Below are 25,990 nucleotides of genomic sequence, written 5' to 3' on the forward strand. Positions count from 1 at the left end.
GATAAAAGCAGAAAAATGGAGGTCAACTACACTTTAACTATCTACTGTAGGCAATAAACATGTACCAAAGTTTGCTGAAATGTTCTGAATATCCCATATCTCTGCCTTTGTTTATAGGCAATCTCCTTGGGAAAAGGAAAAATGCATAGCTAGCCTGAGCAAATGTGTTTTTAATTCAACAAGGGCGATTGAGAATGTGTTTTGTTATGTTAGGGAGGAAAAAATGCTGCTTGGAAACTAATGCAATAGAAAAACAGGGACGCATAATCTGAAGTTCCAAAGAGTTGTCAGAATGACTGTGATCATTAGACAGAAAATATAGCTAGCTCTCATCCCCTGAAGCCAAGAGACATTTTCCATGCAGCTGTGTGTGTGTGTTGTCAGACTTTAAAAGAAAAAAAGAAGATGGAACTGCAAATTATGTAAGAAGATGAGTAGAATTCTGAATGCAATTTATTGTTTTAAAGCATTGGCATGTACAACAGCTTTCACTTTCTCTATTTTATTTTAATGTCATGATGTTCTACTTTTTTACTTTTATATACGAACATTTGATGCTCCCTAATTACGACCTGCTTGACTTTTTGACTGTGGTTATGTTCTGCTTTAAAACAAGGCTGGATGCACACGTTTCTGTGCGGTTGTTGTGTTACAAGTTAATTTGTGTTGAGTTAAAGGCTATCTCCATGTTTAGAAATATAATACTATGTATTTGGGGTGCAACATGTTGCAAAGCTTCCCCCCAGCCCCCTGAGCGTCCCACCCCCCTTCCCCTAGGACAGCATGTGGGTTTCCTCCCACCTGCAGCCACTATCACTTTTAAAATCAGCGCAGCTGTGTGGAGCACCCCTGTCCACACACCCAAATCATTAATTCTCTGAGGTCTGTAAATGAATAAACTACAAGTCCCCTCTTCCACTGCCATATACAAACTTCTAGTTCTAAATGGAAAACGAGTGCCGTAATCAGTGCACTCGTGACATTTCCTCCACTTCTCCAACTAAAAGTCTGTACAGAGGTATGGGCAGAGAGCTGGAGGAAGAGTATGCAGGAGCCTGGCATTGCACCTGCAATCTACAGATCACAGGTGACATTTTTTGCAGGCTCCTGTGGAGAAAATAATGAATGCACATATTTTTTTCCGTCAAAATTATGTGCATTTATTATTATTTTTTTTTCCAAATATATTTTATTGTAAAAGTTGAACCAAAGACAAGTACAGTACAGTGTAGTCAAGACGTGCAGATCACAAAGGCAATCAACAAGTGAGTGAACAATAATCTCATGTAGGAAGAAGGCTAATACAGAAGGTATAGCAAAACTGCAACATCGAAAAACTTCATGAAAATGTCAGCAAAAAACAGTGCAAATGTCAAAGGCACTAGGCTGTATCTGAGGCACTTGAAGGTGTGTATGTAAACACTAGGATATAGGCACCATCTAGGACAACCTTAGTTTCTTCGCAATAAACCCATAATGGAAGGCGCATATAGCACAACTGGAGTAGAGAGAGTAGCAAAGAGAGGAGAAAAGGAACAGGCAGGAAAGGACAGACAGAAGGGCCAGAAGGGGTGGGGGGGATTTCTCCGTACCGGGCTCCGCGCTCCTATCAGACAGGCATCCCGCCCAGGTTTAGGAGCACAGCAGGGACTTCCCTTGATCAGAGAGGACGAAAACCTTCCAGTATCCCCAAACCTTCTCATATTTATCACGTCTGTGGAGCGCCGTGAGAGTCAGGTCCTCCATTTTGTTTATCTCAACTAGCCTCTGCATGCAGTCCCTGATGGTAGGCGACCGAGAGGTTTTCCAATACAATGGGATGCAGGACTTCGCTGCACAGAGGACGTGTGGGACAATCGACTTTTTGTCATTTATTATTTTTTTACATAAAAAATAAAAAATATATTGCAGCGCTCCAAAAAATGAGATAATAGTCAGTTAGCTCAAAAAGACAGTCCAGACCAGAGTCATAGAATGTCTTCCCGAATAGAAAAGTTCCAGTGAAATAGTATATGGGTTCAACACATTTTTATTTTTTATGTCAAGAAACTGCGTCTTTTTCTTGCTAGCTGCCTTTTAGATCCACATTTTATTTGCGCGGATGTTACATCTACATTTATTTATTATTTAGTTTGAATGGGTTTCCAATGCAGAGAAATAGGCCAAAAACAGTATATGTAACACGCTACAATCCATGGCACCACAACATTACGTGTGTTGCAGCAACCCATCACAGAGGTGTGTTTCAGTGCTAAAAAGAATCCAAAGCCTCAGAGTGTAACTGTATGGTTGCGAACATGGTTCATACATACACTCACACTATCAATATATATTCAACTGCTTCTAGGTGACCAAACAGAGCATCAAAAAAGTAAAGAGAAGATTAGTATATGCAGTAGAAGTGATCCTGTTCTATCACAGTTTTTTGCTACACTGTTTTTTTTTTTAGAATGCATAATTTTTCCCTCCCATTGCTTTGCTAGGGTGCTTCCTCCCAGGTACCTATGAAGGAACAGATTTGGCTCTGAGGTTTTGCGCTGTTTCTTCAGTAGCATTCTTCAATGAAAAGTGGGAATGTAAAACACCAATATGTAATGGTGTTGCCCTTTCAAGGTTCAGGAGCTTCCCAGACTGACCAGACAAGCAGTGGAGTATTTAGGTTTTGTGCTGCCCTAGGCCTGACTAAACTTGTGCACCCCCTAATTTAAATATGACCCACCCCTTCCTGTAAAGGCCACACCCCTTCCTGTTTATGACCCACCCTGTCATCTGTAAACCACAGAACATAACCACAGTCTATCAGTGCCCATCAGTGTAGCTTCATCAGTTTCCATAAGTTCAGCCTCATCAGTGCCACCTCTTTACTGCCCATCAGTGCAGCATATCAGTGTGGCCTCATCAGTGGTCACCAGTGCAGCCCCATCAGTGGCCACCAGTGCAGCCTTATCAGTGCCCATTAGTACAGCCTTATGTCACTGGAATAGTAAGATTACTCTTTTAAGATATTTGGACTTGTGTTTGCTGCCACTGATTGTAATTATAGGATTATTTCACTTATTTGTATAATAAATAGGAGGCCCATAGTCATTATACAAATAATGAAATATTTTTTTTGCTGCCCCCCCTGCAAAGTGCCGCCCTAGGCCTGGGCCTTGTTGGCCTAGGCCAGAATACAGCACTGCAGACAAGGCAATGGGAAAAAAAGGGAAAGCAAATTATGATTATATCCCTATTATATCCCTCTTTAACCCAACTGCTTCTTGCACTAAAAATTTATGTAAAACATTGAAAAGAACCAGCTGTGTCAGAGACTTTTGCTTGCTACCTATCTACTGTCTCGAGTTTGGAACTGAGGGAGTGATGGAAAAGGTAATAAGCTGCATGATGTTATAGTCTACGTTTACCTAGAAACATGGTGTTTGTTAGTACCAAATAGAAATATGCTGCTGATAAACCCCTAGCTACAGTTTGGGCCTCCTTCTGTTACACTACTGCATTTGTCTGATAAGCTTTAGTAAGAGGTTTAGGAAAGAAGAAAAATTTGAACAGTTATAAGAAGGGAGCACTCAAAGAGGGAACAGCTGTCAGGGCCGAGAAGATGAAAATACAAGAAAGTCTAAGATTAAAGAAAGCAAGGCCCCAGGCATTATCTCTTCTATTACAATGAAATTCCACAGTCCTTTCCCCTCCATTTTGTGTATCCATTTGAGAAGTGATTGCTTTGTCGTGATATGTGAGTCTTGTTGCAGCTTGTTTATGGAAAGTGCACAAAGCTGATCTAATCTGATTAGATGTATTAGGGGATTTATCATAGTTTATTCGAGCACAGAAGCATTATATTTATTGTCAAATGAATACACAAACACACAAAAATGTATATGTCAGCTTGAACTTGAGGGTACTTTTATACACTTTGTTGCTGGTGCCTTTTTCAATTTTTATATAGCTTTTAAGGAAACGGTATTGAAACAATATGACGAACACAACAACACACACAACACAAGAAAACGATTGCCTAAGTGCAGCCAGAATAAAAAAATTAAAATCAACACAAGGGACATACATTACAGTCAGTAAGATGTGCCCTTGTACTGATGCCTTTTCTTTTGGGTAAAATCCTTCTCTGCCCAAGCCCTCCCCCACCCCTGCTGCCATAATCTTCCAGTGTGGCAGGGGTTAATACAACTAAAGGACTGTCACAGGCTCTTATCTAGAGAGCACTATGCACATCTTTTCCTTCTAGCTGTACTACAGTACACACGGGCTGAATGTCGGCCAGTTTCTATTGAACCGATTGATACTGCCCAGCATTCGGCCCGTGTCTACTAGGTTTTAGTTCTTTTAACCCCCACTGGGAATTTCACCTAAAAAAGAGGCATCGGCTCAAAGGATAGATCCTACTGACTGGACACATCACATCCTACTGACTGTTGGTACCTGTCCCTTGTGCTGTTATTTTGGCTGTCAGTCAGTCTGACATAGGATGCAGCAGGCAATTTCAAAAAGCCCAGTAACAAGTGTTTCTATTGACAAAAATATAATTTTTTTTAGGCAAGTTACCAAGGCTAGCCATACACGGTTCAAATCTGGACCAGGTCACAGTTTGAATCTCAACCAGCAGGAACCAGCTGAAATTTGATTGATCAATTAACTTGGGTACAATCAGCCTGTTGGTTTCTTTTACGAGTATCGCCAGCAGCTGCTATAGCTGCTAGCAATAATGACTGTCTTCTCCCGGCGGAAACGGCTTCCCCCACTTTCCTGCTGGGAACAAACAATTGCTTGGCAGGAGGGATTACCCTATCAGTACTGTCTGTGTTGATGGAGGACTTATGCAAATTTCTTACCCTGCTACACGTAGTTGCAGGAAAGAAATTTTCCCCGTGTATGGCCGGCCTTACTTAGGAAATTGAGCTTATCCATTCATTATGATAAGGTTTCTTAACCACTTGCTGACTAGCCGCCGTACATATACTACAGCAGGTCGGCTCTGTCCTGCTAAACGACGTACGCTTCACGTAACCGCTAGTGGGGGCGGGCGCACGCCCATTCACCACAGGGAGAACCAATTCGCAGGCCCGGTGGCCATGATTGCTGTCGGGCAAACGCGATCGCTCCCTGTGGAGACAGAATGGCGGTCTGCTATTGTAAACACGGCAGACCACTCTCTGTTAGTTATGAACACAGGGATCCTGTGTTCCTCTTATTTAGGAACACAGGTCCCTGTGTTCATGCAGCAAGTCCATCCTCCCCACAGTTAGAAAGCACCATTAGGAACACATTTAACCCTTTGATCACCCCTGGTGTTAACCCCTTCTCTGCCAGTGTCATTATTACAGTAACAGGGCATATTTTTAGCACTGATTACTGTAGTAATGTCACTGGTCCCCCCCAAAAGTGTCAAAAATGTCAGTTAGGGGTCCGATCTGTCCGCTGCAATGTCGCGGCCCTGCTAACAATTGCTAATCGCTGCCATTACAAGTAAAAAAAAAACCCTAGTTTGTAGATGGAATAACTTTTGCACAAACTAATCAATATACACTTATTGGGATTTTTTTTTACCAAAAATATGTAGCAGAATACATATTGGCCTAAAATGATGAAAAATAATTATTTAAATGTTTTTTTGTACTGGGAATGTTATATAGCAGAAAGTTAAAAATATTGTTTTTTTTTTCAGAATTGTCGCTCTTTTATTGTTTTTAGCGCAAAAAAAAAATGCACAGGTGGTCAAATACCATCAAAGAAAGCTCTATTTGTGGGGAAAAAATGACATTGATTTCATTAGGGTACAGTGTCGCATGACCATGCAATTGTCAGTTAAAGTAATGCAGTGCCGTATCACAAAAAAATGGCCTGGTCATTAAGTGGGTAAATCCTTCCTGTCCAGAAGTGGTTAACAGTACTAACTGTGTTGTAGTTTATGCCATGTGTTTCTGAATATCTAGCAATAAATGTGAGCTACAGTCACTGACGTAAGAGAGAACCACATGTTCCCTCCATCTCGTTCCTGAGCCACATGTGTGCTGATGGCTGAAAAAAATACTAGCTCCACAAATACAGTAGTGCTGAGTGTGTTTTGTTGTCTTTTTCACTGGTTCACCTGTCAGTCCTGATTATGCAAGTGATGACATCCTGCATTATACACAAAAAAGGACACTCACTTCACCACATCACTTAGGTGACATAGCTTGAATACTGCAAATCTTTTTAAAAAGTAATATGCACTTTCAGAAGGTGATTTCAGAAGCAATGACTGATTGGCAATGAGAAATTCAAAATTCAGGATGTTATATAGGATCAAGTACTGTTTAAAAAAAAATAAAACAGAGCATGTTTTTTTATTTTTTTGTTCTATGTACCTATGAAAGCTTCCAGGATATACCAAACAAGCACTATGCCAAAATACTTTTATCAAAATATATACCCAGCCAAAAAATGTTCTTTTGGAGTTGTATCAGGTGGTGGGGAGTTCAAACCTCTGTCCCCATTGAGGAAATGTCATCCCTACCCCTGTACTAGTGTCACTAGGACAGGAAGTGAGGGGGGATCTCCATCCATCCCTTCCACAAAAAAATATATACATATATATATATATACATATATATATATATATATATATATATATATATATATATATATATATATATATGTGTGTGTGTGTGTATTGCTGTTCTGATAACAACCAGGAAGCATAGGTACAGTTTATCAACAGGGACTCAGGCACCAATAAAAATCTAACAATTGCCTACTCTATCAAACTATAGAAAAGAGACCAACTTCATTAAAATGATCTTGTCACATTGGGGGAGATTTACTAAAACTTGTTAACTCTGCACATTTGCTTATTCAAATAACAGTTTTTTTTTTCTTTTTTTGTATATGCTCTTTGATATCTCCATGTGCAAAAAATAGCAAAATTAAACATCAGGCTAGACAAAAAAAAAAACCTAGGTGCTCAGCATTAACGAGACCATCGTGATATTCTGAGCATTCCACCGACACCTCATCACAGGTGGATGCCTACATTCTGCCATTGATTAGGAGCTTTCTGCCTCCTGATCACAGATAGCTATTTATGGTAGCAGCCACTCAAGGGAATGAAAGCAGGAAAATGGAAGTGAGAAAAAAAAACTTGATTCCAAACAGTCCTCAGATAATACATTGTCTAGATCTGTACAATATATCAACAAAGGGTGAGGGCTCTTATCTGCTTTTTGTCATTGAAATATAGAACGCCGCTTTCTTGATAAAAGCATTCACATTAGGGTTTTGTTCAATGTTTCTAACACCTTTTGGCATTATTTTACTGTCACACAATATAATCTCTCTTTGTTTTAAACTGAATGCAAACAATTTATTATCTAAAAATATGGTTTGTATGTGGTTCTTTCTACCCAACCCTTTTTTCCCTCTATTTATTATGTAATAAAAGAAAATGAATAATAGGGCCACATTTGCACTCTTAGGGCTCTTTCACACGGGCGTTCCTTTTTTTTTTGCCCGATCAGGTCCTTTTTTTTTTTTTGTAACGGACACGGATGACACTTGTGTCATCCGGTCCGTATGTCCGTTTTTCATCCCATCCGTTTGCGGATGAAAAACTGACATAATGCATGTCTATGTAAATACGGATGTCAGCGGATGACACCACTGACATCCGTTTTTGCTTCAGTTCCGTTTTTTGAAAGGAAGAAAAAATAGGGTTCTCCTCCGTTCAAAAAAACTGAACTGAACTGAACTGAACTGACAAAAAACGGATGTCAGAGGATGATCATCCGATGACATCCGTATTTACATAGAGATACATTATGTCCGTTTTTCATCCGCAAACGGATGGGATGAAAAACGCACATACGGAACGCCCGTGTGAAAGAGCCCTTAGTGTGGCTTTTATCCCAGGATACTAGTCTTGCTCCCTCCAAAAAGTTTTGAAATGTTTTCTTGAATGAGGAATCACATGGCCACTGGCCTTTGTTAACTGTATCGAAGTGAGCTCATGCTACTGCTTATAGATACAGATGAGCAAATTCTGAAAATGTGGATTGGTTGGGCTTTGGCTAAACTTTTTAAAGCTACTAAATCTCCTACATTCAAAATTAGTCCAGACCAGAAGGTCTATTGAAGCCAATGCAAATCTAACCCAGGCTCCAAAAAAAGTGCGTATTATAAAATAGCAAATGATGTGCAGATAAGTTTGGGAAGTTCCTGACAACCCTGCCTGATGGGATGATAGGGCCAAACAACAGCCACTTTACAAATGTTACCATGTATGTTAAGATAGAAGGGTCCTGGTGTCATTGGCAGTCAAGCGAAGTGTGCACTTACACTAGAAGAAGGAGATATAAGGCAGAAAAGGCCTTTGAAGAAGACATTGGTCTTTTTCTCCAAGTAGTATTTTGTAAATCTATACCACCAAAAATAAAACTGAAGCTCAGATTTGGGTTTTATCTAAATTTAAGGTTGATTCTAGGACAATATCCCCCCGTACAATATCCCCCCGGACAATATCCCCTGGACAATATCCCCCGGACAATATCCCCTTGGACAATATCCCCCGGACAATATCCCCCCGGACAATATCCCCCGAACAATATCCCCCCGGACAAAATCTTCCCTGGACAATATCCCCCGGACAATATCCCCTTGGACAATATCCCCCGGAAAACATCCTCCCTGGACATAATCCCCCCTGGACAACATCCCCCCGGACAATATCCTCCCTGGACAATATCCCCCTAGACAATATCCCCCCTCTAACCCTAACCCTCTAACCCTAACCCTATGTCCAGGGGGATGTTTTCCAGGGGGGATATTGTCCCGGGGGATATTGCCTGGGGGAATGTTGTCCTGTGGTGATATTATCCGGGGGATATTGTCCAGGGGGATGTTTTCCGGGGGGGTATTGTCCCGGGGGATAATGTCCGGGGGGATAATGTCCAGGGGGATATTGTCCTGATACCGTTTTTTTTCTCCAAGTAGTATTTTGTAAATCTATACCACCAAAAATAAAACTGAAGCTCAGATTTGGATTTTATCTAAATTTAAGGTCACCTGAATTCCAGAATTACATAGGCTATGAGGATTTCATCCAACATGCGTCAGGCAGATTATGTGTTCTTGCATTAGACCCTTACTTATGGTAACACACCAAAGTAAGAATGCTCCCTTTGGAATAAATATTCAGATGCAAAGGTTTTGTGACTGCATGTTGCTCAGCCCAGGAAATATTTTCTTATCCTCTTCTCCCATTTTGCTTAGCAAATTTTTTTGTGTATCTGTGAGATTTTCAGTTTAAAAGGATAATATTCAGATGCAGACTGCACACAGGTGGCTAGCATCGTATACCTTCATGGTACAGTGGCAATTTTTACATAAAAAAAGCATGTTTGGGCACAGACAATAGAGAATTATGGCACTCCAGTCCCCCTGTGCTGAGTAAACAAAACAGGCAAACCATTAGTAGCTATGGCAGGCACCTGTGCAAGGGCATTTCTGAGAAAGATTTTGGCATCTAGAAGGATCTAAATGCACCCTGGAAATATGCATTTTTTTTTTTTATTTATGACTGTTATTAATGAAAAATGTGGTCACTAATGCTGCATGAATACTCCAGACCGTGCAAGTGCTAAAGTCATAATTTGCGATTCCAATCTTTTTTTGCTGTCCAGATCCCACAGAACATCACAAGCGTTCTTTGTTAATACAGACCCCACATTTTATGAAGCATTATTTTCTAACGCCGAAAGTTCATCCAAAATTAAAAGCAGGTACATGTAAAAAATTTCACTTTGCATATTTATAAATCATTTTCTGTGTTTTGTCTATAATTCTTCCTTAGTAATATGGGATTGATCTAAAACATAAAAAAAAGGATTTGGATAGCTATTTGCCTAGTAAAAGTGCATATAGAGTACATTTGTTCTGTGTGCAAGGGACAAAAAAAAAAAAAAAAAAAAAACACATGTAAATGAGGCTATATCCTGCACTGTTCCAATGTAAATAACTGATTTAAACAGAAAATACCACATTTGACTACTAGATGAAGCTCAGTATCATTAGAGTTTTTTTATAACACTTTCCTCCATCTAGTGGCCAAATTCAGTATTTTCTGTTTAAAAATCAATGATTTACATTCAAACATCCCAGGGTATTGCCAAGTTACATTTGTTTTTTTGCCGCATTCATAACAAATGTACATACACTTTCACTGGGCGAATGGCTATGCAAATTCATTATATATGAACTGTTAGTTTGACAACCATTTCAAGATGGCATTTGCCGATTCTCATGCAATAGTGATCTATATTAGTGAAGAAGAATGAGGGGCAGGAGCAGCCAGAATTTGGAGCAGCTGTGCATGCAACCAATCAGATTCTATTTTCAGCTTGTTCAGTTAGGCTTTGAAAATCAAAGATGGAAGCTGATAGGTTGGGAAAGATTCTGGCTTCTCCAGTTGATAAGTTCCAATCAATGTGTTTTTGTTGAAGAGCATCATATACAACTCCTGTTACCTATCTGCAAATATATACATATATATATTAAAAAAGAATAGCGCACACATGCAAAAGAAATGACTATTAAATATGGAGACAATCCATAAATAAAAATGGGGATTTGGTCCCACCATATGGCCATATCGTGCTCAAGCCCACCACTACGTCAAAGTACCCCATTGTCAGTGGGTCCTACACTATCCATAAAAAAGGATGAATCCAGCCTCTCTAACCCTTGGAGATAACACTCCTTGCTGGGAGAGATGTGCAACTGCACTACAAGGGGCTCCTCCTATATCTACTTGATAGTGGACACTGATAGAGTACAGGTGTGTGTGGTATTCGGTCTGACCAGACTTCTGAGGTTGAGCACCCCACCCCCCACACACACCTGTACTCTATCAGTGTCCACTATCAAGTAGATATAGGAGGAGTGCCTTGTAGTGCAGTTGCACATCTCTCCCAGCAAGGAGTGTTATCTCCAAGGGTTAGAGAGGCTGGATTCATCCTTTTTTATGGATAGTGTAGGACCCACTGACAATGGGGTACTTTGATGTAGTGGTGGGCTTGAGCACGATATGGCCATATGGTGGGACCAAATCCCCATTTTTATTTATAGATTGTCTCCATATTTGAGAGTCATTTCTTTTGCATGTGTGCGCTATTCTTTTTTAATATATATATATATATATATATATATATATATATATATATATACCCCTTTCACGGTTTGAATACACAAAGGTTGTAGTTATATTTTTAGACTTGTAAATGTAGAGGTTCTATTAAAGTCAATAGGGGAATGTTTGTAATAGAAGGAAACACATGGAGTAAGGGATATAGGGATGTGTGATCCTGAGATTTTGGCCATAAGCCCTGAGATGTAACTGAAATCCCTTAGTCTCAAGATCAGACTGGCTCTAAGGTATGCCAACCAGTGAAACACACGTTATAAATAACATTTCAACATATATCTGATTCAGCTACCTGAAAAAATTAGTACAGTTGTGCAGCTGTATGTCTGCATATGACTTCGACAAATTGATGATTTCTCTATAAATATTCCGAAGATTTTGTCATTAAATCATTTAGGCTCAGAATTGCCCAGAGCATCTAGTACTTTCTTCAGTGACAAGGGTCTGGAGCCATTTGCCTGTTTATGTCTTCTCCGCTTGTCAATCTTCTGGACAAGACATTGAAGGACTATCTCAATCATATGAGCTCTGGCTACTGGCTAGCTTCAGGGGTTATCCCTCCAATGACAGTATAGTGACAGGACAAGTTATAAAGAGTCTCCTGAGAAGAAACAGCTAGGCACTTACAATGTGGATTAAGAGTTACCCACTCTTCACTTCTATAGTCCAGCTCAGCATTATCTTTTATTACCAATGGGTGATTTTTTTTGTTCCCCTTACAGTAGAAACAGCTATTAGGCAGTAAAGGACTGTTTAATTGGTCACAGAGGGCTATTCTTTTCAGCTGCCAATATAGACTGTCCCATTTTAAGAGAGGAACACCTGAGACTAGACACTGCAGCTAACAAATTGCTTTAATTCCCCCAGCATAATGTGTTTAATAGGTGTAATACACACACTGCTTTATTAAAAAAAAAAAAAAAACGGTTTATTATTGTCATAGCCCGACAAGTCTGACAGCATTTTTAATTTTTTTTATTTTCCTCCAACAACTAAATTCATTGCTGAATCTCTCCTTTAATAACAGTGCTAAGAACACATTTGGCATGACATCAGTAACATCGGATGTCAGAATGTCCATTCCTGTGTAATTGTTCCATATTCTTTGAGTTAACCTGCAGGGACATTTGTTGTGGAGCCAGCAACAAAGAAAAACAAGAGTGATGCAGAAAAATATATTAATACATAAAGTATATAAACATAAGTGTGTAAAAACATCAACTTGAAAATGCAATTTGTGCAACATACATACAGTATATAGCACATTCATAGGTTTTATATGCTTTACAGCATACTGAAACATTTTTAAAATAAAAATTCACCCCTGGCATAGTTTTTTGGTAAAAATAAAAATTCCCACAGCACACTGCAACATTTTTAAAATAAAATTCACCCCTGGCATAGTTTTTTGGTAAAAATAAAAATGCCCATAGCTACCAAGTAATTTCAACTGTCAGGCCTGCAGTACAGGTTTGAATCGAAGCATTGTTATTAGTTTGGATGAGCAGTAACTTTTTTTTTTCTATTAGCACACTTTTCATTCAAAAGCCACACAGAAAGTTCATTATTTCCAGTCAAGGTCACAGAGTTTGGTAGACCTCTCGCGTTGCCAGAGGCAATGCCATGTACGTCTCTAGACTGATGGACAGTAGCTGGCTGATGGCCAGGTCAGGCACAAACAGAGTCCAGATTCCAGACAGGTCAATTAAAGATTTGATGGACAATAGCAGACTTAATAATCTGATGATCCGAATAAGCACTGACAAGCTGGGACACAAAAAACAGCCCAAACAGTGCATAGGAATAATCCAAGGCATTTAGGATAAGTTCCCTTTTAGGGTCCTTTCACACGGTCTGTTCCGTCGACGGAGTCTGTTCTGCTCAGCAGGCGGACAGCAGCTCTGTCTCCGCTCTGTCTCCGCTCTGTGTGCGGAGACGGAGCTTTCAGATTCCCGTTGTCCTCTAAGGGGAGATCGGATGAGCCTGTCTGTTCTCATCCGATCCCATCCGATCCCATCCGCTGGACAGATGGAAAAAAGGGTTTCCATCCGCTTGGATTTCACGGACAGGATCGGATATGTCTCCGCTGACATTCGCTGCTCCATAGGGATGCATGGAGCATCCGATCAGGTCCGCCTGAAAAACTGATCCGATCCGCCTGTGTGAAAGGGGCCTTAGGATCATGTAGACGCACAGCCATGTCATTCAGTCAAAGGAATCAGTAAATTAATAAACGAAAAGGCCCGTCCTCCACCGTGGCATCAATGTGGTATCAATGAAATGCAAGGGCCATAAACGCCATGCTGCCTACAGCACAGGAACTGTCTGCCAATACAGAGGTAGGGGCAGAGAGCTCTAGGCATTTTGCAGGAGCCTGAAACTGCACCCAAAATCCACAGATTGCAGGTGCAATGCTCTGCAGGTTTCAGTTAAAAAAAAATATATATATGTACATTTTTTCCTGTGCATTTTCACAAAGCCATTAACAAATTGATGGAATTCAGAGACTGATCTCCATATAGGGCATGAGCACACAGACAAACCTTTTATTCAGGCACATGCTTGAAGTTTGGTGTTGGTTTAGGCTCCATGCCCACTAGCATTTTTCATAAGCTCAAAAATGTTAGTAGCTTTTAGAAGCATTTAGAAGCTTTTACATTTTATTAGCGTTTTTGCAGTACATGAAAAAAAAAAAAAACTGTTACCAGTCTTTTAGTAGCATTTAGAAGAAGTTAGGAGCATTTAGGGGTAGACGCTGAAGCTCAAAAAATGCTAATAGCCTAAAGTAGTGTGCATGGACACATAGGATAACACTGTTAGGAGCAGAAAAAAAAATTTGAAAAACAGCTTCTAGGAGCTAAAAAAAATGCTAGTGTGCATGGAGCCTTAAAGCCTATCAGTGAGGGCAGGTGTGCACAGTAGAGGCATGAGCTGAAGTACTGAGAAGGGACTTGCAGGTGGCAAAGGTTTGAGGTTGATTGTTACAGTCAGTTACACCTGACTTAGGATGGGTTCACACCAAAGCGATTGCAGACATTGTATGTGATTCGCACCGCATTCCTGTGAGCATCACATGCAATGTCAGTGCAATGCAAATTCAGTCATTCAGCTTGTATGGCTGAAACTGTATCAGATTCACACGAAAATGGTGTAGGACCCTTTTTTTAATCTGCACTGGAATCGGATCACATGGGTGTTCAGACCCAACTGCATTCTGCGAACTGATTTGGGGGTGTCATTAACCACTTGCCGACTGCCGTCAGTATATTTACTGACTCTGAGCCTCTAGGGGGCGAGCGCACGCCGCCCCCGCTCGTACACGGACACCCCCGCGCGTGTGCCCGGCAGACCCGATGTCCATCTGCCACTCGCGATCGTCCGTTGCAGAGGGAGAAAGGCAGGCGGCTAATGTAAACAAAGCCGCCTGTCATTCTCCCCTGTGTAAGACCAGAGATCATACAATCCTGCTATGTAGAATCGTATGTCTCTGTTGTTACACCACTAGCCACACCCCTTCACAGTTAGAAGCACGCCCCTAGGGACACACTTAACCCCTGCATCACCAATAAAGTTAACCCCTTCCCTGCCAGTGTCATTTTTACAGTAACAGTGCATATTTATAGCACTGATTACTGTAGTAATGTCACCGGTAACCCCAAAAGTGTCAAAAATGTCAGTCAAGGGTCCAAGCTGGGCGCCGCAATGTCGCAGTCCCGCAAAAAAAATCGCAGATCGCCGCCATTACTCGTTAAAAAAAACAAACAACAAAAATGACAAAAATCTTTCCGTTAGTTAGTAAATGCAATGACTTTTGCGCAAACCAATCAAAATACGCTTTTTGCAATTTTTTACCAAACATATGTAGCAGAAAACAAATTGGCCTAAAATGTTAAAAAATTTTGATTTTTACTTTTTTTGGGGGGGAATTTCATATAAAAAAATGTGAAAAATATTGTTATTTTTGCAAAATTGTCGCATTTTTTTGGTTACAGTGAATGATCAAAAAATCGCACAGGTGATCAAATACCACCAAAAGAAAACCTGTTTGTGGGAAAAAAAGGACGTCAAATTAATTTAGGTACAGCGTCGCACGACCGCGCAATTGTCCGTCAAGCAGTGCCGAATTGCAAAATAGGCCCTGGGCAGGAAGGGGGTAAAATCTTCCGGGGCTTAATTGGTTAACTTTATATTGACACCTGCAGTGGGAACTGCCTGTGATTCAGAAACTATGCACAGGAATCGCTGTGGTTCCCGCATCGCACCAATGTAAACCCAGCTTTCTAGGGGTTTTTTTAACTAAAAGAAAATAAAGTGCTCACTCTGTAAAGGGAATGTTCAACAGGTCTGGTAAATATGATGAAGCTGATCCAATCTTGATCAAGCAAAAATTCAATATTTAAAAAATTTCCATTGGACAATATTGCGGATTCAGTGAACACAGATCCACAGTATTTACTATGCAAAGTGAAAATTCATTCTGCAAGGTGAACATTCTTTACTCTTGTGTATTACTCTAGTAATACACGACTTTAGTAATACAACCCTATATGATTGAACTGAGAGAGATAAACAAAGGGAGTCCTATTATGCAGCATTACTAAGACGGAAGCAGAGGCAGCCTATGAAATGAGCAATAAATGGATGTACCTTAGTATATAAAAAATTGCAATCCAAATGCACGGACAGGTTTTTAAACCATTAACACTCATTGATAAGATGATTTATATTTCTACATGTGTAAAAAAAAAATCCAGGCTTAAAGCATTATAGTTTCCCTTTAAACAAAAGGTATAATTCTACTTACAGAGAGAAATCTGCTGTACTTCCAGCCCTTCTATAGGAATGAATGTTTAATTGTGTAATTGCTCACAGCTGTTAACAACTTTGATTACACACTGGAACCAGAGCATCCTGACCAGGAATAGGAACAGCACCGCACAGTGTTATCACCATATTTAACATGAGCCACTTGCCATATATATAGGCAGAAATGATCTAGCACCGCATTCGGTTTTTATTTCACAATGCATGTTTCTCTGTACACATTGCTGCTTTCTTTCTGCCAATCATTTTGATGGTGAAGTTATTCAGAGCATAGTGCTTCACATTTAAGAGCACAATGCAAGGATTTCCATTGCATGAATATGCTGATCTATTCACCTGCTGCTTATGACTTTCCTTATTCTTTGCTCTTTGTCAGGGCTAGACATTTGCTGTTGCTTTATATTTCTACATCATTTTAATTGTTTGCTTTTACTAAAAACCTATAGCTTTATCAGCTACAATATGTCTGCAAGATACATGCAAGATGATTTGTTCTTTTTGGATGTAAAGAAATAATTTCAAAGATACTTTTGCTGCTGTGGACTGTATTCAGCTTCAGTGTTCCAATGTAATGGCACCTGAGAGGCAATGGGGCTAACTGCTTATTGCCGTTGCTGCATCCTTATGGGCAGGAAGAAATGCTGAATTATAGTGATACACCTATTTTTTACAACAGGACAGGCCAGAGACTGGACAGACTGGAACCTCCAAAACCATCATCTGTAACATTTTCTCCTCCATCCCCTGGCCACTGCTCCGTTGACATTACCCTCCCCCCCCCACCACTCGATGCATGCAACTTGATCCCCTGGCCACCCCTCCACCAACACTAAACCTATCCCTCAAACCTTTCCCACACCATACCCCCCCCCCCCCATTTCACCTTGACCACTACACCTCACTAACCAATAATATTTCTAACATTCCTAATTATTCCCAATCTGGCAAACTTTTGCTAGTTTGCCTAATAAATCTTTCTATGCATGGTAACATGGTTGATTCTAAATAGTACCTTCATTTATCAGCCAACGCACCTGAGCTTCAGGGTACTGCATATATGTGATTACATAAGTTAAAATTCACTGTGTTATCCACACAAACTGAACATTTTTTCATGCATTGATGCTCAATAATGGCCTATTCAAAGTTAATGGGGGCTGCCTAATCACAGCGTGCATCAATGCATGAAAAAGCACCTTAGGGACAGGTGTTTGTTGAAATTCGCAATTGTTTATATGTGTCTAAAAGTATAACATAGCAATTTTAAGGCATGTGCGATATCTTAAACAAATTAAAACCAAAAAACAAAGCAGATGTTTTGGCAGTGGAAATTCACAATGAAAACACAGGAAAAAAAAAAAAAAATATTAGATGCGAACATACATAACTGACTCCAATCCCAGTTGACACCTTATGAGGGAACACGTGTTGGGCGGAGCCAGCCGTGTTGTCATCGCACATGGACCGTACTGCAGACGGTCTTGCTTCCACAAGTTTGATGTCATTATCAAGTATAGTTTATGTAAGTGCAACTCTTTTCTTAAAAAAATCTTATTTGAAAGATAATGCACTATTAGTCCTCTTCTCTCCTTCCCATCTACAAGCCGAGAGTCTTTGTGTGACAGGGAAGGTGACACAAATTGAGTCCACTCAGTGGGGCATTCCTATATGCCTTCTGACCGCTGGTGTCTGGTAAACGGCCATTTATTTTACCTTTTAGCACGCAGGTGATGCATGTTGCACCTTTCCATCTTTGTTCACATATTTGGGACTGATTCCTAATTATTCACAGCTTTCATAAGGGACTTTTTTTAGTGATAGAAAATTGAAGGTCTTTTTTATCATATGATATTGTGTCACTGCCTTGATATTTGCATGGTCACCCAATATATCACATATATCATGTTTATTATTTGTATTGAAGTGAAAAATTTGTAGAAGCATCAATTGGTTAGTTATGAATGTTCGCATCTAATATCACTTGTTTTTCTTGTGTGCCCATTGTGAATTTCCACTGCCAAAACATCTGTTGTTGTGTTTTTTGGTTTTAATACTTTTAGGATAGCGCACTAGTTTTTTTTTTTTTTCACTTTACCCATCTATCTTCTGGTATTCAGGGAGTTCTGGGTGCTACAATCTTTCAGATTTGCTAGCGCATCTTTTTTTTATCTTTTCTCAATTTTAGGAATGTGCTTGTTAGTTTAACATGTTTCAGGGGGGCTGGTTATAATTGTTAAAACTAGACAAGGTAAATATATCCATAAGTTTAGACAGAGGGGACAGCTAGCCAACAAGAGGATTAGTAAAAAAGTACAAGTATCCATGTCCCAATTAAATGTAAAGAAGGAAAATGGATGGGCCAAGGGGACTTTTAAAGGGATACTGTCATCAAGACAAATAGCAGAAAATCCACATATATGTAAAAATACACAAATTTTATTGATACAAAACCAAAAATAAAGAAGAAAAACATTAAAAGTAACTATTATCGTGTTGACAAAACACTAATAATATTACAGCATACAGAGCAATTGGGCAGTACATACAATATACAGGCTTAGGAGAGCCAGATATCCACGGAGGGTGGGTGTAGATCACGCTGTCCACTGCAGACCTATGCCAGAGATGGTAAGACTGGTGGGTCTGGTGTGATGGACCTGGGTGTCTAAACCCAAACCCAGCCCGACATGTTTCGCGGGTGACCGCTTCCTCAGGGGCAAATAACGTGGGTATGTATATCAACAATGCTACTAGAATTATTAAGAGAAAGCAAAGTCAGTGCATATCTATTTGGGAAACATGTCACATAATAACTCTCATAATGGTAGGTCAAAACAGAGGTAAGCGCCAGCCAACATATACCCACCTGTATAGCCGGTTCTAAAAACAACTGGAGACCTAGGGGATCACGACTGGGACTAGTATCCCCCCGGCGGACATGGGAGCAGTCCACACCAAATAGGGGTCCAAATCACAACGTTTAAGGTAACTGTATTCTGGATAATGAGAAGTATATAATCAAAATGGGATAGTTGCGTACATGCTTGTATATGTCAGCTCCATAGTAGGAGGAGAACTTACCAAATACAGTGTACTTGTATATGTCCCCTGTAGTGTCTCATGACAGGGCTAAGGGGTGGCTGCTGGAGTAGCCAGGACTGGTGAACGGAAGATTAGGTCGATAATCTTTGGTATAGTTCTTGGTTTATCTACAGCACGTGGTGTCTATAGGCTATTCTCAAGTCACTGAGATGGGTCTATCCTTCTTTCCACTTTCTTTCTTTAGCGTTCACGCTTTGGCTTGAACCAAACATTTCAATACTGCGTTTTTCTGTCTCCTTATGGACATAAGGTTTGTTGGTCCTGATATCGACCTAATCTTCCGTTCACCAGTCCTGGCTACTCCAGCAGCCACCCCTTAGCCCTGTCATGAGACACTACAGGGGACATATACAAGTACACTGTATTTGGTAAGTTCTCCTCCTACTATGGAGCTGACATATACAAGCATGTACGCAACTATCCCATTTTGATTATATACTTCTCATTATCCAGAATACAGTTACCTTAAACGTTGTGATTTGGACCCCTATTTGGTGTGGACTGCTCCCATGTCCGCCGGGGGGATACTAGTCCCAGTCGTGATCCCCTAGGTCTCCAGTTGTTTTTAGAACCGGCTATACAGGTGGGTATATGTTGGCTGGCGCTTACCTCTGTTTTGACCTACCATTATGAGAGTTATTATGTGACATGTTTCCCAAATAGATATGCACTGACTTTGCTTTCTCTTAATAATTCTAGTAGCATTGTTGATATACATACCCACGTTATTTGCCCCTGAGGAAGCGGTCACCCGCGAAACATGTCGGGCTGGGTTTGGGTTTAGACACCCAGGTCCATCACACCAGACCCACCAGTCTTACCATCTCTGGCATAGGTCTGCAGTGGACAGCGTGATCTACACCCACCCTCCGTGGATATCTGGCTCTCCTAAGCCTGTATATTGTATGTACTGCCCAATTGCTCTGTATGCTGTAATATTATTAGTGTTTTGTCAACACGATAATAGTTACTTTTAATGTTTTTCTTCTTTATTTTTGGTTTTGTATCAATAAAATTTGTGTATTTTTACATATATGTGGATTTTCTGCTATTTGTCTTGATGACAGTATCCCTTTAAAAGTCCCCTTGGCCCATCCATTTTCCTTCTTTACATCCATAAGTTTTCTAAAGAACATGAGTTGTCTGATAAATATTATATGGTTTTATTTTGGATACAATGATACTGTGAAAGTTAGCAGGAGGGTAAAGTGCGACATATTAGGGGATTTATTGCTTATTTTTGTTACGTAAATGTCCATATGAAGGCATATTTGTGTAAATAGATTTTTAGTGTTGTTTGTCACAAACATTATTTCAAATTTGATGGATATTACACAAAATAAAAATGTTATGATATTACACAAAATAAAAATGTAAAAATGTAAAAATTATAAGCAATAAATCTGCTTAGCAGCATGAATTTCTTAATAATTTTGGACTCATTCTACAAGTAAATATAAATCATGTCACAGTAAAGTTTAATGGGGTAATCACACTAAAATACTAAAGGTACCTATACACATTTATTACTCAAGCCTGGGGACCTGCTCACATGCACATGCAAATCTGGAGATTGCATTGGTTTAAAACATTTTTTTCTTTCAATAACTGCAATATCCATCAGTGGTATTGTTTGGACACCCTTAGCTATTCAATACCCCAGTGGCTATTTATGAAGTAGAACAATGCAATACTGCAAAGTGGATTATTGTAGAAGACATTTATTTCTTGTCAAGGCTAAATAGATAGACAGGCAGACAAACACATGTCTTCACATTCACAATATATGGTATTTAAAACATTTGTGTATCCCAATAGAGTAAAATATTCAAATAAGAATGTGCTGCGCACTGGATGCATAACCTTTGGGAGGTTCTTCAATGTTGGTGCTTTCCTTAAATACAGAAATTATGTTCATGATGCAGGAAATTTCTGCCATGGGGACTGAAACACAACTTTCTAGCCCTTTCATAGTAGAAACAGATTTCTTTATGCTAGCCAAGTGTGCCATGGTGCTGCATTGAATGGTGGGCATGGTAAAAAATTGGTTTTCCTAAAGAAAGTTTATTGTGGCACAGTGGTGGAACTACTTCTGTAGCAGCCCACGTGGCTTTTATGGGGTTTGTGGCAGAGGGGGGGTTGATTGGGACAAGAAAAGGTAATGGATGAGTCCACCGTTGCCTCAAATAATTTAAACACTCCCTCTGCCAGTCTCCTCCCAACAGCTGCCCTAAATTGGAAAGGCTGCACACATACAGAGGTATGAAACCTGTCCTCAAAGTTTCTTGTTATCATGGCCAGGATTAAAATTAACCCTGTATGCCTAACACAGCCTTCTTCAGGCTGTAAAAATCCCAAGGTGCCTTCTCAGCTAAAAACTGACAGCTGTTTATAGTTCTGAAAAGACACAAACGGTTATAGGAAGTTTGTAGATGTAGTAAGCTGGAAGAATAAAGGGTTTGTAAAGGTTCAGATTTAAAAAAAAAAATAACAAACATGTCATGATTACCTGCTCTGTGCAATGGCTTTGCACAGAGCAGCCCTGATCCTTCTTTTCTTGGGTCCGCAATTGGTGCTCCTAGCCCCTCCCCCCTTTTAAATGCCCCTTAGGTAGTTGCATGCTTGTTTCCCGGAGCTTCCTCTGAGTGTCTATGAGACACACAGAGCGTAGCTCGGCCCGGCCCTGCCCCAGCTCCTTCCTTACTTCCTCCACCAATGGCTCCTGCTGCTGTGTTTCAGCCAATGAGGAGGGAGAGACACGGGAGCGCTTCTGCTCTCATCCATATCGATAGATCGGGCTCAGGGAAGTATAAGAGGAGGCTGAGGGGGAAGCTGCGCACTGAAGATTTTTTACCTTCATGCATAGAATGCATGAAGGTAAAAAAAACTTTGCCTTTAGAACCCCTTTAATTTAAAAAATAATTCCCCTCACTGATGAAAACCTCTTTCATAACAACACTGGTCCCCAATATATGTATGTAATGTAATGACTATGCTGGCAGCTATACTGCTACCTGTCCTCCATTTAGACATACATGTTTAGAATAATGACAGCAAGGGGGGGGAGCCCATCATCATTTGATTATGGGTCCCCATGATCTGTAGTTATGCCCCTAATGGCACACCTTCTCAGATCTTCATTCATCATCTTCCTTTAAAGCTCCTGGCATTTAGTCACATAACATCTCAAAGCCACAAAGAAAACAATGTTGGAAGACTTCTGTTTGCCAAACACTGTGATCCTAGGCCTGAGCAGAAATCAGATATATAATTCCGAGCATCTGTTACTCACTGCAGGTCCTGTTCCGATTAATGTCTGAACTAATGGGCCACTAGCCCAACATATCTTAATAGCCCTGGCTAGAGGGGAAATGCATCCTTCCCCTCCAGATCAGCCCTCCTCCCCTGTGAAGTATTGTATTAGAAATAATTTTTAGGGGGCCTCAAAAAAAGCAATCATGTAATTTAGCTTTGAAAACATGACATACAATGAGGTTTTTCCTTTCAGGAAACCTTTAGACCTTGAAAAACAGTTGAAGGCTGCCATGGGTGGCCTTTGTTTCTGAAACTGCTAGTTGCCTGGCAGTTATGCTGATCTTCTGGCTTTAATATTTTCAGTCACTGACTTCAAACAAAGGCTAAGATCAGGACCTCAGACATTTAACTGCCTTTTCCAAAGCACATACTTATTACAGGTCACAGTAATGAAGCCAGTGGGTCAACATGATAACCAGGCATGTAGGATCTTCACAAAAAAGGCAGTAAGAGCAGCTTCCATATTTCTTTAATGACAGGTTTATTAGGTGATCCTGGGGAAGATTTACTAAAGTTAAAAGTGCACTGAAGTGAACCTATGTTCATTTTAAGCATTCAATAATGTGAAGAAAAGGCTCTGTTTTTTTTTTTTTCATACTCCTCTGTACATAATAGGATGAACACAGGTTCACTTCAGTTCGCTTCACACTTTAATAAATCAGGCTCAGGTTCACCTTACTTTACTGCCCTTTAAAGCACTTGACGGCACTTCACACATTAATAAATCATGCCCTTAGAGTCCCACCATAATAAACCCTGAGCATGTCTTTGCCATTACTGACAAACTCTACATTGCTTTATAATATTCTTTACCCTAATAACTGGTTTGTGCCCAGCTGGGATGCCTGTAATTTCAAGAGACTCCCACAAGGTCCATCATCTTTCTTATTAATTCAGAAGGGACTATCCTTTAAAGAGTTAACGCAGTAATACATCCAGATCGAAGTGAAACATTTATCTAGTGTCTTGTGAAATTCAGTTAAGCTGGCAAAGTACATTAGCTAGCACATACTTCTGATATTCTGCCTCCCTTGTTTATTTTAAATATTAATGTTGCTCAGATTTTTTTCAGTACATAGCATTATTGTTTCTCCTTTATTAAATTTTCGGCTCTAAATGTTTTCTGAAAGAAAGATGGATGGAGATTAATAAAGTGCAATTGAAATATTAAGTATTATTTGTCAGGGAAAAACACAATCAGTTTCTTTCAAGCCAGTGCATTAATGTTGTTTATGGAAAATAGAAAAAAATTGTTGTTAATCAGAAGCCCCCATGCTGTGGTCCTTATGGTGAAGTATATGGATGAGTGGTTAGATGGATAGCACAAACACAGATCCAGCATGGCTAGCATTGCTCATTACATAAATGATAATATTCCCTATATTGAAGGTTACGCTCTAAATTCCATTTCCATAACTCTAACAGAGCCCCAATAAGAAATAAATAAATAAATAAACCAAAGGCTAGATACCCAGTATAATTCAGGGGGACATTATAGAATGTCATTATAGAATGTTTCCTTTTCAATACAAACTAACAGAGGATTGCAATATCAGGGGAAATTCACAAAAGTTCCAATGTAATCCAAGCTGCAGTCACATTCCATACATCTCGTGGATGTCATAGATTCCCCAGTATACTTAGATGGGGCCCACTCTTAGAACTATTGAAGAAGCTCACTGGAAGTCCTGGAAGTGGTGTAAATCCAAACCTATAACCAGGGGGGTTATGAACATGGAAATGAGTGAACTTTACATATCCTAATTTACTTTTTTCTCCCCCTTATCCCCTGTGGCCATATCCAGCACCACTAGTTTTTTAAATAAAATATGTCATTGTATGCCAAAAAGTCACTTTAATGGTTTGGATACATAAGTGGTCACTGTAAGTACCAATTGCAGTGTATACATGAGCTTTAAGGGTTACAAATTAGTTTAAAGTTCTAGAGTACTATAAAGTTAGATGCTAAATTATAACATTAGTATATTTATTATTGTGTTAGTAGTTTTACCCTACCATTTACCATTTGCCACATGAAAACATTCAAAGCTTACTTCGCTATATGAAGCCCCATGCTGGTAGCATAAAACCACATAGAAAAAAACACATACATAGCAATAAAAAGCTCTATGCTTTTGTGATTGTTAAAAAAAACTGTTCTCAAACTGACCCATGGGCAAAAAAGGGCCAGTTGATCCACTTGGTTTTCACACTCCATTTGTTTGTTTTTCCCAGCAAATGATTTTACGTTAAAAACATTTTAATAGGTAAATGTGATCAAGCAATAAAGGTGCGTTCATTGGGGTGTATATGAAATGGTGGTGCAAACAGATTTTTTTTTTTTTTGAAGCTCCTGTAAGACATGATGCAATTAGTCTGTAGTTATATTCTGCAACTCTCTGTGTTGGGGAGGGCTGATCTAAGTAACGTTCTATTCCACCAATATCTTTGCCTGTATGCAGAACACATAATGAAAATGTCTTACTGTATATGTACACCGTTAAGCATACATATTTTTAAAGTGTAGTACAGCATTAAAATATCAAAATAATGGATTATAATAGCTGCATCTTTCCCATGTAAACATACATTCTCTCTACCAATTATCTGGGATCTTGATATTTAGAGCATGAATGCCATGCCTAAAATGTGCATTCAATTAGAAGAAGATTCAGACTGACCTACATAGCAGTTCATTCATGAGATAATGCGACCTGCAGTCACAGAGATAAAAGTCAGCTGATTGAGCTGGGCTGCCTGTGCGCACTGCGGAATCCATGCTGCTAGTTTCTCTAAAATTAGACAATCTATTCTACTGAAAATTGGGAATTACACTCTTACATAGTTAGTAAATTTGAAAGCAGCACAGGGCATCAAGTCCAACCACAATAAATTTCATTCCACAGTGTCTCAATATCAAATTGTTGTCTTACAAATCTTCCTTATTAAACTCTGTGTACATGTACAGGAAATATGATTCCTTAAATGTACTTTAATTATTTAGATGCTTACATTTAGTTCATATTTCTTTTTCATTTTTTAACGTAAACCAAAAATCATAGTTGGTACTGTAAAAAAAAAAGAATCCCTAAAATATAAAACTTTTACTATAAATGTTTTTGTCCTATTGTAAAATGTATTGCATGGCTATTTTGCGTTCAAATTATAATATGGAAATAGCATAGGAGAAAAGTTTAATTACATTATATTATTAGGCACTGGTACTTTTCATTTGTAATACTTGTATTAGGCTTCGCAGAGACACATATCCTGAATTGCTCATTGTCATTAGCCGCTTGGTAAAACTTTGAAATAGATAGATAAAACTTTGAAGTAGATAATGCAATAGTCCATTTGATCCTTATACCCATTCTCCAGGGAGTGGTAGTAATTGGCTGCCCCTGTGGGTTGAACATATAAACCTTCACAATCCTGTATTACCTTGTTAGGCTGATCACTATCACCAGGTTGGCTTTTTTAGAGGAAATGTAATGCTTCAAAATCTTTCTTTTTCGAAGCATTCACCCAATGCTAGTATCAGCATGGCAGAGAGCTTGC

The 25,990-nt window shown here is 39.5% G+C and overlaps 1 protein-coding gene across 23 annotated transcripts in view; it reads left to right on the plus strand.

The window, feature by feature from the left end:
- CELF2 (CUGBP Elav-like family member 2) overlaps positions 1–25,990 on the plus strand; it is a 713,329-nt gene that overhangs the window by 130,232 nt on the left and 557,107 nt on the right. For 12 of the 23 annotated variants that reach the window (XM_082254349.1, XM_082254360.1, XM_082254366.1 and 9 more), the window contains exon 2: positions 9,672–9,770. The exons of the other annotated variants lie outside the window; for them this stretch is intronic. In XM_082254349.1, coding sequence (XP_082110475.1) covers positions 9,672–9,770 — 99 coding nt within the window. The remainder of the gene's footprint in view (positions 1–9,671; positions 9,771–25,990) is intronic. 23 annotated transcript variants of the gene reach the window in all.

The sequence above is a fragment of the Pelophylax lessonae genome (genome assembly GCF_965119305.1).
Source record: "Pelophylax lessonae genome assembly, chromosome: 4".
NCBI classification, from domain to species: Eukaryota; Metazoa; Chordata; class Amphibia; order Anura; family Ranidae; genus Pelophylax; species Pelophylax lessonae.